Source organism: Pipra filicauda, unplaced genomic scaffold, assembly GCF_003945595.2.
Source record: "Pipra filicauda isolate LSUMZ 115617 unplaced genomic scaffold, ASM394559v2 scaffold121_size3267253_pilon, whole genome shotgun sequence".
NCBI classification, from domain to species: Eukaryota; Metazoa; Chordata; class Aves; order Passeriformes; family Pipridae; genus Pipra; species Pipra filicauda.
This window is the reverse complement of record NW_024103674.1, coordinates 1,502,088-1,514,975: the sequence shown is the minus strand read 5'-3', so window position 1 is coordinate 1,514,975 and position 12,888 is coordinate 1,502,088. Positions and strand designations below refer to the sequence as shown.

The 12,888-nt window shown below is 53.1% G+C and overlaps 2 protein-coding genes across 7 annotated transcripts in view; one reads left to right on the top strand and one right to left on the bottom strand.

Annotated features, from left to right (window-relative positions):
* The window catches only part of LRRC8A (leucine rich repeat containing 8 VRAC subunit A), a 19,585-nt gene extending 18,779 nt beyond the window's left edge, over positions 1-806 (bottom strand). The window contains exon 1 of one of the 2 annotated variants that reach the window (XM_027729860.2): positions 733-806. The gene's annotated coding sequence lies outside the window, so the exon portion shown is untranslated. The other variant, XM_027729859.2, reaches the window with a different exon arrangement.
* Positions 140-12,888, top strand: KYAT1 (kynurenine aminotransferase 1). Of its 5 annotated transcripts, XM_027729867.2 has the most exons (15): positions 140-358; positions 2,877-3,013; positions 4,384-4,505; positions 6,680-6,738; positions 7,640-7,790; positions 8,082-8,231; positions 8,598-8,684; positions 8,792-8,920; positions 9,246-9,366; positions 9,969-10,045; positions 10,281-10,370; positions 10,665-10,851; positions 11,050-11,126; positions 11,334-11,420; positions 11,842-12,888. In XM_027729867.2, the coding sequence occupies exons 3-15, from the start codon at positions 4,422-4,424 to the stop codon at positions 11,908-11,910; spliced, it is 1,368 nt and encodes a 455-aa protein (XP_027585668.1). In that variant the 5' UTR covers positions 140-358; positions 2,877-3,013; positions 4,384-4,421; the 3' UTR covers positions 11,911-12,888. The 5 variants fall into 5 exon arrangements, with proteins under 5 accessions (XP_027585668.1, XP_027585669.1, XP_039243797.1 ...); XM_027729868.2 differs by lacking the exon at positions 2,877-3,013; XM_039387863.1 differs by lacking the exon at positions 2,877-3,013 and having other exon boundaries at positions 140-372.

Genomic DNA, 12,888 nt, shown 5'->3' with positions numbered 1-12,888 from the left:
GAGCATCCGAGAGCATTTTGTCAACAACAGGGAGAAACGAAAAAGAGGAGACATCACTAGAAGGCAATCCAAAAAAACATACTGGTGAGGATCCTCCTGATCGCAAAGTTGCCATTGGGGCTGACAGATTTTGAAGCAACACCTCAGAAATCAAAGCTATTCCGTTTTGCCTGCCCCACGATGCCGCAAAGGCAGAGCTGGGAGGACTCTCTGACCTTCTCCCCCTCTCCGGCAACGGGCACCAGCCCCAGCCCGGCACAGCCCGGCACCAGCCCCGCCACACCACCCCGGCTCTCCGGACACAGAAAAAACACCCTCTGGGAGATATAAATAAACCCCAACGCGCTTCCGTCCGCAGGTAACAAACAGCAGGTAAAAATCAGGACTCCCCTCCTTGCCGGGGATCGGGGAGACCCCCCGCACCCCGCGGCTCTGCCTCGGCCCTCAAGCGGGGCGGGGACCCCCCTGCCCCCGCCGGTGCGGGGCAGGGATGGCGGGACCCGGGGGAAGCGAATCGCCGCCGAATTACTCAGCAAATCCTCCCCGCCCGGCCCCACCTGGCGCTGCCGCCGCCCCCGAGCCCCTTCAGCCGCCCCCCGACACGCGGTTCCACCTCTCCCTTCACGGCCGCCCCACGGCGGGGACGCATCCCCACAGCCCACCCGCACCGTGGGCAGACCCGCCGCACCCACCTGCCCGCACCCGGCTGTGAGGGACTCACACCGCACCCACCTGCCCACTGCCCCCACCTTCCCTTACGCCGCTCCGGCGCCTTTTGTCCGCCCTGCCCGCAGCGGCCCCGCCCCGGATCTGACCTCACCCTCCCCCCCGCACGGCCGCCATCGCCCCGTCCCGCCGCCACACAGGGCGAGGGGGGCGCCGCCATCTTGGGGGCGGGCATGACGACACGGGCGGGCGCCATCTTTGTGCAGGGCGCGCTCCATAGCGGCGAGTGGGCGGAGGTGAAGGCGCCGGCGCCATCTTGGTGCAGGGCAGCGCGCAAAATGGCGGCTCTTAAAGGGGCAGCCCCGCACCAGGGGAGCGCCTTCACCTGCTCTCAATTTTTTTAGTGCCTGAAAAAAAAGTGATTCACTGGCGGTTGTTTTTATTCGCCTGACTCAATGGAGGACACGGGGCGCATAATTTCTTTTTGAACTCATAAAGGACGGTTCAAAGACACTCGTGATTTCATTAGTGTACAAGCAGAAGTTCTGAGGGGTTAAGTGCAGCCAATTTTACTCGTATACACCAGTGATCACAGTAAAATTTACACCAGTAAAATAAGTATATATTATTTTTATAATTAGTATGTCTGTGGCTTTCTAAGAATATTATAGGTATCGGCAACCTCCTGTAGCCACAGGCACAGGAGCTGTACCAGAGGAGCTGTGATCTCACCTGCCGGGGCCCAGGGCAATAACTAACTTAAAAAAAACCAAAACAACAATAATTAAAAAAAAATCGTTCAAGTCTAGATGCACTTGTTAAATTAAAATGACCTGAAGAGGGTCCTAATTTTCCTTGAGTCTTACAGTACAATCTATAGGGTCAGATGTGTCCTTTACATTGCTGACCTTGCGCTCATTAGCAAGTAATTTCTGCTGAATTTCAAGAGGAAATTAAGGTGAAGTTACATGATAACGTTGAACCAATACAAAGGCTAAATTCTGCCAGAGAAGGGCCTCATGCTCCTGTCCATCCCTTCTTCCCACTCTGGTCCTTGCCCACATTTCTGTTTCCTTGCAGCACCTTTCAGCCTCACTCCCACCCTGCCCTGAGCCAGCTCAACTCACAGACCTGACAGAAAACTGGCCACTTTTCAGCCAAGTTGGCTTTTTACTAATTTATCTAATCAAACGAGCTCAGCTCAGGGGCAAACAACAACCAGGGAAGGTACAAGTCTGGTGGAGAAGGGGGCAAAAAAGCACAGGAAAAAAAAGCCACTGAGCTACTGGGTGGCTCAGGATGTGCCCTGTACACTCTTACAGAACCAAACACCAGTTTTCCTTCCATCTGTTTGTTTCGGTGTTTAACAAAAGTTTAGAAAACAAAGAGTTTGCATTTGCTTGCACAGACATTCCCTCCTGCTTAGTCACCTCAGGGGTGCCTCAGATGTCAGGTCGGGGTTGGCAACCTTTGGCACAGCGGATGTAGCTGCTTCCTTTCCCTGTGGCTCACTTTTTCCTACTGTGAAAGGGAGACAGAAATTACTCACCCAGGAGAATTACACTTCTTGATTCATCAGTGCAGGTAAAACCTTGTCACACAAGAAGGAAGCTAAGAGAGGACAATTTGCTCTCTACACCCCAGTGCAGCAACTGTCACCTCTCAAATACCGATGGAGAGTTCAGCTCCTGCATCCCTGGACTGAAATCCCCCTCTGAGGCTGCTATCCCTGCCCATCCACAGCCCAGGGGTCGGGTGATGCTGCAGGATCTGCTTTAGGTTGTACCGTGACAGTAGGTCATTATTCTCTGATGAACTTTACACTTATGCCTTCACTTTCTGTCTGTGATCCACCCCCTTCTCTAATAAGTCTGCAGGATGAAATTTTTGAGAGGGTCTGACTGACTGGCTTAAAAATTCATTTTTCAACATGACTAAAAACTTCACTCAAAGGGAAATTCCCTGCCATTGCCATGCTGAAGTAATTACTACCAGACCACAAAAATTATCCCATATAGTTATACCGGCGTGAGCTTCCACCTGAACAATACCCCGGGATATTTTTCCAGGCAGCCAAAATCCTCTGGCAGCGCTGGCCCTGAGCCTCCAAAAGCCCTCTCCCCCTTCACCGCGGTGATCTGAAGAGCCCTCCTTTTCCCCGGTACGCTTCTCCCCATCAGTGTTGTAGCTCGACTCCTGCCTTCCTGCAGCCTCTGCGACTCCTCCCAGGAAGTCTCGGGAGCAGATGAAGCATTTCGAGGAGGGGGAGAGAGCAGCATGTGTGCCAGGGCAGCCTGGGCGGCTGGGACAGGCTTTCCCAGCGTAAACCAGCGCAGCCCAGCTTGATGTAAGTTGGTTTTGCCCCCATTGTCCCTCTGGCAGCTGCTTTGTCCCTCCGTGTTTGCCCTTGCTGGTGCTGCTGCTGCGCTTGCCGTGGTCCTGCACCCCACGTTCAGGGGGATCCTTTATCCCCAAAGCGTCCTGGGTGCACCCCAGGGCAGCCACGGAGTGTTTAGGGAGCACTGGGATGGAGGAGACGGCGGTGTCCGTGGGCTGGAGGGCAGGAGGTGCTGAGTGACCAGTCCCTGCAGTGACCTTTCAGTTGTCACCTCCAAAATCCTCGCCGTGTGCTGTCCTGACCCTGGTACTGCCTCCAGCCCTGTGCCAGAGCCTTGTGCCCGGCTCTCCCACCAGCTCCATAGTTTTCTGCAATCTGTTAAAAGCCTGTTTTTTTACTGCCTCACTTTCATTTTGTCACCTCTTTACAGGACTCATTGGCTTTGCACCCCAAAGCAGTGTCCCCCCCACATCTCCTGTCTCCAGTGTGCAGCTGTGCCTGGCACAGGGACAAGGGGGAGATTTCACAGTCCTGACCAATATGATGCTCTGGCTCTCAATTTTTCCATAAATTGTGTTGGTTTTTCCCACCTGGCAAAGAGATGTCAAACCCCACTGGTGTCTGCTGGTGGCTGCTTTGCACTTTTCATAGAAATAACACAAAATGCAGACAGCAGGGACTCACATGCTGCATGTAAGGATGGACAGTGCACCTAGGAGTACTGAGAACTTATCTGTGGGCTGGCCAGCTTCAAACCTGTTTTAATTAATTTTTTGGCCATTGGGTAAATTAATCCATGGCTCATTAAAATAAAGGTGCATGCATCCTCCAGACTCGCTGCTTTTATCTCAAGTACCTAAATAAACTTGAGATGGGTTTGTATGGAGCAGGTTTGCCCAGCCCCAAGAGGCAGGCAGGGTGTCCAAACAGCCCTGCCAAGGCACAGCCCCACTGATGAGGAAGGTAGAGGTGCTGTAGGGAAGAAAGGGCAGAGGCAAGAGATAGCTGAGATAAATGAAACCAAAAGGGAAGCTAACACTGAATACCAAATTCCCAGAGGATGCCCTCTCAGTGATGTCCATACCACCCCCCTCAGTGCAGAGGAAAGTGAGGGAAGCCTGGACTGGGAGACAGAGGGGGCAGAAGTCATGGTTGCCCTTGTGATCCTGATTTTGTGTGTCATGGGCACAAAGTACAGCTCCAGCACTGTTTGACATTGCGGTGACAACACACAAGGCAGCTCGTTTTGCCTTTTCCTTTCTGTGGCAGAACAACCACAGTTTTGGGTCTGGACCTGCCTCATCCAGAGGCACACAGAGTGTTTGCTCAGCTGTGGAGTGATTGTCTCACCCCTCTCCTTTGTGTCTGGGGAATTGCAGGTCCGTGCCTGCAGGAGGGGGACAGCAGGAGCCGTGGCATGCTCAGGAGAGCAGGATCGTCTCTGCGTCACTTCTTGCTGGAGAGGAAGAGTAGTGCTGGATATAGCTCGTGCTCCAGAGAGGTATGGAATGCCCAGTGGGTTGTCCCTGGCTGGCAGCCTGGTCCTAGCTCAGGCTACAGTGGTGCAGAGTCCAGGGGAGTTCACTGTCCAGCAGTTCACCTTGGCAGCGAGAGCGGAGAAGGCACGTCAGGAAAAGCCCTGCTGGTGCAATCTCTGCACCTGCTTATTTCCAGGGAGCCTGTTTAAAGGTAACATCTCATACGCAAGAGCATGTCCTTCACACAGGAGAAAGCTCATTCTTTGTGGGGCTGCCTTGTCTGATGGTCTCTACTAAAGCCTCCCGGGTGGCAAAGTACTTGGGAAACACCAGCATCCCATTTGGAGATCCCAACATGCAGAGCAAGGAAGTCACATGTGGCAGGGAATCAGTGGTGGAAGGTTGTGGATGCCAAGTCTTCTGCACGTCCACTCAGCTCTCCTGTGTGGCTGCCAGGCAAAATGCACCTAGAGAAACACATCATTCAATCTGGGGAGCAGAACAGGCTGAAACAGATTTGGGGGCTGTGTGGCCCCAAGCCTGTGTTGTTCTCCGGCCTGATGGGAAACCACCTGAAAGGGTTGGAGCAGGCAAGGCCTTACCTCAGAACTGGGAATTTCAAGGTTTGCTGATCTGTTAAATTCTCTGACCCGTGACCTGCAGCAGCCACCCTCAAGAGATCAGCGCTGGAGCTGCTAATATTTCACCTCCAGCTACCTTTTACTTCCCAAGCCACAAATCCTTCTACTCTTACCCAAATCAGCTCAGGCACAAAGTCTTGTGACCATAACAGCTATGAGCTTGTGCAGAAAAGGCAAAGCTGGGGCTGGGGCAGAGGAGAGAAGCTGCCTTAAACCCAGCGACTTCTGCTCGCCCTTGGCTACCTGCCTGGAACCATGGTGAGCAGAGTCCACCTGGTGCCCTCTGAAACACAGGGCTCCTCAGCAGGGCGTTTGCAAAGATCCCCAGTGAGGCCTGAACCTGCATAAAAATTTAAGGACCTCAGCACAAAATATCCTTGGGGCACTTCCCAAATTCTGATGCAGCCCTGTGGGAACAGCGGAGGGGAGCAGGTAAGTGGGGAGTTCCTGCTGCAGCTGAGCCTGGGGAGGGGGCTGACCTGGTATCCCCCCCACCATCCTGACAGGGCAGATAGCACAGACCCCCTCACATCCCAGCTCTGCATCCCAGCTGCTTTCACACGCCCTCCTTGTCCTGGTTCAAATATATTTTACTTCTCTGGTGACAACAGTTTTCTTGGCTTGTTGCTTCAGGGCTGCCCTCCTTGTGCCCCCAGCTCTTCTTGATGTGTTGAGCATCATTTATTCCCAGTTTCCAGTCCCTTCCCTGTCTGGGTACCTTTTCCCTGCACCACTGAGTTACAAAATTCTGCCTCTGCTGCTTTTCATCATCCTCGTGATAAATTCCCCATCAAGTCCGTCTGACTTCTCCCACTGTGCTTATCCAACTGGAAGGAAGATTTTGCACTCAGTGCTTCCTACTGTCTTTCTTCCCACTCCCCTGAGCCACGATATACACAGAAATTGCACACCAGTCAGGCACACAGGACCTCGGGGTCTCTGTACATCAGACTGACCTGTGTGCTGTGCTCTCTCTTGCCTGTACTCAGTTGCTGCCTGATTTTGACATGAACCTTAAATACAAATACCAGCATATTTTCTAGGATCTAGAGCAAGTCCCTTCACCAAACCCTTCAACTGGACAAAGGAGTAACTACTTCTGCTACTTTATAGAACAGGGTGGAATAAAAAAATTTGTAATTCTAAGAAAAGGGGGTATTTTGTGGCTTGTGGAGAGTAAGGAGATCCCTCCACTGAAAGACAGGAGAGGTTATGGAAGGCAAAACCTCAGATCTGGGGTCCTTGGCCTGGCTGTTACAGCTTGGCTGAGCTCATTTGACCCCATGATCTATCCCAACTGATAATGAGGTTTAAGGCTGTGCCAGCTCCCCAGTGAGTGTACAAACACTTCTTTTGTTCACCTCTTTTCCCAGTTCTTGTTGAAACTTGTAAATGAAAACAGAAACCAGTGCAACAGCATTACTGCTCTACAGTCAGTCAGCAACAGCCCGTGAAGGAATAACTAAAGGACACACCTTCTGTTGGGAAGCCCCTTTTTGCCTGGACCCATTGGCAAGTGAAAGCTTCAAACTCACTTTCTCTCTCTTCCTTTGCAGGCAAAAATGTCAAGGCCAGTTCAAGCTCGGAGGTTGGAGGGAATAGATAAGAATATCTGGTGAGTTAAGAGAATATCTGGTTTACCCTGGTGGTAGATGTGGTTTTAGACACCCTAAAAGCAGACAGAAACCTCGGCAGGCACACAGCACAGAGCAGCAGCCTCCCCTGACTGCTTTACATACGTTCAGGAAGCACATCGGGGTGAGTTTGTCCCAGAAGACTTTACCCTGGCTCAGTTGTGTACCTGCTGCTCTCCTTTGTGCTGTGTCAGGTGTTTTGCACCATCCTGAGGGCAGAAAGGCCGGAGCATCACCCTCCCTCTGACCCATCCACTCAAATGATCCCAGCAGCACCCAAATCCGAGCCAAGCTGCAGCACACTGGCTGTAGCCTGGCATCTGCTTCAAGTCCACCCTGGGGCACTGCAAGCAGAGAGGCAGGTGAAGGGCTGCTGCAGAGGCCATTCCAGCCATTCCCAGCCCGCCAGGCACAGCGTGGCACTGGGAAAGCTCGAGGAAGAGATTGAAACAACCTACAGACTGCTGATGAGCTGGCTCTTGTTTGGGACAAGCAGCAAGTTCAGCCTGCCTTGCCCTCTGCAGAAGCCTTCACGGTGTATGGTTGCTAAATTTTGCAGGGCTGGTATGAGCTTGGAAACCTCTGAGTCTTGTCCTGAATGTATCTGAGTGGCTTCGGCCATGACCACACACCAGACAGCACAGGAGCTGTTTCTGGGAGAATAAATTAAAGCCACCCCCCAGTGCCATAGTGCCTCGTCCTTGGTTTAATTGCAACAGGTCTGAAATGACCTGTGCTCGGTCCTGCCCCCCTGTGACCAGTGGGATGGCTCTGCAGGAGGGACACCAACCCTGCTCCCTTCCAGAGGGATGCTGAAAGCAGAGCCGGTGCCAGCGTGCTGCTCAGACCCTCTGTAAGTGCTTTTCTCTCTGTTCTCTCCAGGGTGGAGTTTGTGAAACTGGCTGCTACCTATTCCAAGGTGAACCTGGGCCAGGGCTTCCCTGACTTCCCTGCTCCGGACTTTCTGCAGGAGGCACTGAAGCGAGCCCTCAGCGAGGGGAGCCACATGCTGCACCAGTACACCCGGGCCTTTGTGCGTGCACAGACCCCCTCCTCAGCAGCACCCCTCCCTGCCCCTCAGCCCTGGCTGCTTCAGGCCTCCTCAGGCAGCAATAAACAGGGCAAAACATGGGGCAAAACACATATCCAGCCTTGACCCAAGCCCCCTGCTTGGGGGGTAACTCCCTGCTTTACCACAGTGTTTGAAGCAGCCAGGCTGGGAGATGCCTCACAGGGTGCTTGGCTGCCCAGGCCCTTTCCAAGGGTTCATCCTTGTTTTAGGAGGCTTCTGCAACCTAATTCCCACCCTCCTCTCACCCCACAGGGACACCCGCCTCTGGTGAAGGTCCTAGCCCAGATTTTTGAGAAGCTGCTTGGACGAGAGCTGGACCCTATGACCAATGTGATGGTGACTGTGGGGGCATACCAGGCCCTTTTCTGCTGCTTCCAGGCTTTTGTGGATGAAGGTGATGAGGTAACCCAAGATTTGGCCTTGTTGCACCGGCAGCTTTCCCCCAGGATTGCCCTTCCTGGCTGTGGGTCTGCCAGGCTAGTTTTCATTGTCCTTTTCCAAAGCAGAGACAGTTTTAGCTCCATTCTCCAGTTTCTGAACTTCCAAAGGAAAAAATTATCTGCTGCAGGGCACAATCTCATTTCTGCAAAAGGCAAAATAACCCTTCTTGCCCTGAGGGGTGGTTTTCTTCCCAGACACTGCCCAGAGGCACTGCAGATTCTCCATTACAGTAATTCAGGGATTAAAATATCCCTTCCATTTCTCTCTGCACACATCAGGGAAGGTCTGAGCAGGGCCAGGAGGGTGCTGACATGTCCTTTCTTCCAGGTGGTAGTCATTGAACCCTTCTTTGACTGCTATGAGTCAATGGTGAAAATGGCTGGTGGGACATCCGTGTTTGTCCCGCTGAGACCGGTGAGTGGGTGAAGGGGAAGAGTCACAGCAAAGTAAGTGAGGAGGAGAGTGGGAAGCAAAGTGCACAGGTAGCAAAGCAAACCAAGATTCCCCTCTGTTCTCTCTAGAAAGCTCCAAAAGATGGAAAATTGATGTCTAGTGCAGACTGGCAGCTGGACCCAGCTGAACTGGCTTCTAAATTCAGTGAAAGGACAAAAGCCATCGTCCTGAACTCACCCAATAACCCTCTGGGCAAGGTAACTCCTCTAGCCATGCTGTGAGTGGCCCTGGGAGCTGCTGGGGTGCTGCAGCCACATTCGCAGTGCAGCAGTGACTCAACCTTCCTTGCACACAAGGAAAATGGGTTTTCTGAAGGCACCACATGCTGTGCTCACTCTTCTGGTGTTTTTAAGCCTTTTAAGTCTTTGGTGCCAGCAGTGGCTTTGCCCAGCTAGACCTGCCAACTCCTGCCTCCCTGACCTGGGAGATGGTGCTGTCAGGGTGCACAGCCTTCATGGACAGGCAGGGACAGGCTCGGAAATGCCCCTGCTGCATCCCTGCCCCGTTCCCTTCCTGCTGCAGGTGTTCAGCCGTGGGGAGCTGGAGCTCATTGCAGAGCTGTGTGTGAAGCACGACGTCCTGTGCATCAGCGACGAGGTGTACGAGTGGCTGGTCTACGATGGGAAGGAGCACATCCGGATCGGTGCGGAGACGGCCTGGCTGGGCCTGGGGGCCTCCTCAGGGGAGGCAGTGGTGATATCACTGGGGTCCCCTGGAGATCCCACAGGATGCCTTGCATGCACAGCTGTACTAGGCACAAATCCTCGTTGGAGGTGTTTTGCTGCACTCCAATCTCAGCCTCCAAACCAGGTCTTATACAGGAGCCCTGACTTCAGAGCCAGTCAGAGGGGAGATGCAGAGCAAAGAGCCCTTTGGCTCCAGTGAAACTGAGGTTTTTTTCCCATGCTTTGTAAAGCCACAGTTTTCTGAGTGTCTCTAGTTTCGGGAAATCCATTTCAACACGATTTCAGAGGCCTGTTCTTCCAGTTGCAGTAACATGCAATCACCCTGTTGCAGAGTGATGGTGCTTGGCATTTCCAGGAGCCCCTGGGGCTGGGTACATGAGCATGAAAATATTTAATTAAAAAGAGATGCTCTTGAGAAACCTGGCTGCCTTGACGCTCATCCAGGTGAAAGATGTGCTGTGAACACACAAAAGATCACGCTGGGTTATGGTGGGCAGAGAGCTCCCAGAAATGAGCACACTGAGCTCTGCCACTGGGGTTTCTCTCCTTTCATTGCCAGCCAGCTTGCCAGGGATGTGGGATCGCACGGTGACCATTGGGAGTGCTGGGAAGACCTTCAGTGCCACTGGATGGAAGGTGAATGCCCCACGTGGCACCTCATTGTGTCCCCATCCCTATCCCTTTGCCACAGCACAGCGCTGGGGATGCTGTGGCCACGCGCTCAGCTTTGAGCCTCGGGGTCTGGAAGCACCAAAGCTGCTTTAGGAAAGCTCTGTCTGGAAAATACAATGAAACCAGCCCAGGCAAATAAAGGGGAGCCTGAGCAGGTTCCCAGAGACTTCCCACTTTCCTCCTCCTCTCCTGGCTGCAGGTGGGATGGACTGTGGGACCCGACAGGCTGCTGCAGCACGTCCGCACCGTGCACCAAAACTCCGTGTACCACTGTGCCACCATTGCCCAGGTAAGGCAGCTCCCTGCAACTGGCCCTGACATTCCTGAAGCAGGGGCAAGAGATGTTCTTTTGCCCATGACTGACCTGAAAGGCACAGACAAGTTATTTATGGTGCCCTGGAGGGGAGAGTCCAGCCTGCCCTGGGGTACATGCCTGCCTTGCATCGACAAATCTAAGGGGCCATTTGGAAGTGCTGGAGGCAGAGTTCCTTAATCACCTGTGAATTGCATCAGAGCAAAGAGTTTAGTTCCTGAACAAGCCTTGGCCATCTTCCCACTGGGCACTGGTCATCTCTCCTTGCAGGAGGCCGTGGCTCAGGGTTTCCAGAGGGAGCTCACACTCTATGGCAAACCAGAGAGCTACTTTGTCCAACTGCCTAGGACACTACAGCAGAAGAGAGACTTGCTGATCCAGAGCCTGGTTGCTGTGGGGATCAAACCCATCGTCCCCGAGGGCACCTATTTCCTGGTGGCTGACATCTCCGAGTTCAGTGAGTCAGCTGCAGCTCTGCCCAGGGGGGCTGAGTGTGGGGGGCAGCTCAGAGAGTACCACTGGCAAGGGCAGGAACCTGCCTAAAGCACCACCAAGGCAGGGATGGACAGTGCATTCCCCATCCAAGCTCCAAGGATGTGGGTTTGGGGCACCCGGCAGCCGCCCCAGCCCCTGTCCTGCTTTGCTTCTCCTGCAGAATCTGATGTCCCCGAGGTCCCCAACTCAGATGAGCCCTATGACTGCAGATTTACGAAGTGGATGATGAAGAACAAGGTAACTGTGAATGGCCCTTCCTGCTGCACTTGCCCCGGGTGGGTTTGTGCCCTCCCCGCTGGCTGCACCTTTGGGAGCCAGAGCACGACACCACTGCCCATCTGGCAGCTCCTGGCAGGGGGGATCTGGAGGGGAGGGCTTCACCCACGCTGGGGCAGGGCAGCCCCAGAGCAGGAAACTCAGCTCCATGTGCTTCCTTCTTCCCAGGGCCTTGCTGCCATCCCGCTCTCCACTTTCTACAGCGAGGCCCACAAGAACAACTACCCCAATTTCATCCGGTTCTGCTTCGCAAAGGTGAGACGTGACAGCACCGAGGAAGGTGAGGTTGGGAGTAACAACCAGGGCTGGTTTAATGAGATAAATGCCAAGAAGAAATGCAGAGTGGGCACAGGACCCTGAGCGTGGCATTCCAATTGGAACAACCCCTCCTCCAGACATGTGAGCTGAGCCAGGGGCAGCAGGTGTGCAGGGCCATCCTAAGCTTGGCCCCATCAGCATCCTACAGTCCTTGGTCAAGGCAGGGAGTCTCTGGGGGTGTGTTTAGCTGCCCAGTGGCCATGCCTGCCCCAGAGGTGGCTGTGCCTGTCTCACACTGAACACACAGCATTTGCCACGTTCAGGAACGAGAACAGGATTTTTGTATGAATGGTGACTGCAGTGAGGGAAAATGGGATTTGGTTGGAAGCCACTGACCAAATCTGTGGTATTTGTTTAGGAGGAAGCTACACTGAAGGCAGCAAATGACATATTGCAAAAATGGAAAAAGGAGAAAACCAGTTCCTGAGTGCACTGGAGAGAGAACCAGGCTCTCCTTGGTCCTCACCTGCCCTGACTACTCTTCTTCCTCTTCTTTACTTGTCTACAAACTTTGATACCTTCTTATTTCTGTGCTTTCAACCATTTTCTGTCAGACAAATGGGTAAGAGGTTTGCCAGGCCCGGAATCTGCAAACACTTGAAGTCGCTGTGAAATGGGCGCAGTAACTTGGTGTGCACTGACAGTATTTGACGTTTCTTCTTACTTTTAAAGACTTTGCTAATCAGTTCTGGGATGTATCCAACAAGACACAAGGTAAGGAGGGCTCCAGGAGTGTTTTCCATCACCAAATTCTGGAAAGGTGCTTCAGGACCTACCTTTAAGGCCGTGGTGAGGAGTTAGTCTGGCTTGTCTTGCTCCACATCCCTCATGTAATCCAAAGTGCAGGACAGCATTTCCACCAGCACTCATATTCCCACAGGACTGTACAGTATCACCAGCCATCAGGAGGGTGACTCCATGATCCTGAAGATTATAAATCCAGTGAGATGTTTTTTTCCATAACTAACAATTTTCCCATTACTTTTTCCTGTTACTGCCTGGGGAAGGTGACCACAGAATCCGTAACCAGTTTCCCCCAGAAAACAGCTTTTATCAGTATCCTGGCTATTGCCAAACCTTCCCTGTGCACCCCCAAACTACTCTGGGCTTGGCAGAATCGTCCAGGATGCAGAGCAAAACCTTTAGGCCTTTGATCAGAGCACATGGTGCCTGAGGCACTGTGGCCTCAGGCTGCTCCTGCTGCTGGTGCCCCCCACAGCCTCCCACCCACTGGGCTGGTGGGGTGACATGAGCAGCATCTGAGAGAGAATTCTTGCATCAGTCTTGATTTCAGCCTGGATAAGAATGTAAAACATCATCATCAACCGTGCAGGACTTATGTGCACCAGACTGTGCCACGAGTGTTTGTAGCAGTTAAATTATTAAAGTGGAACTACTGCAATCA

What these genes read in the sequence shown, in the direction of transcription:
- KYAT1 (XM_027729868.2), top strand. Translation starts at nt 4,422, where the DNA reads ATGCTCAGGAGAGCAGGATCGTCTCTGCGTCACTTCTTGCTGGAGAGG. An exon ending in TCAGTGCCACTGGATGGAAG is followed by an intron (nt 10,046 to 10,280) that starts GTGAATGCCCCA and finishes TCCTGGCTGCAG; the next exon opens with GTGGGATGGACTGTGGGACC. An exon ending in ACTGTGCCACCATTGCCCAG is followed by an intron (nt 10,371 to 10,664) that starts GTAAGGCAGCTC and finishes CTCTCCTTGCAG; the next exon opens with GAGGCCGTGGCTCAGGGTTT.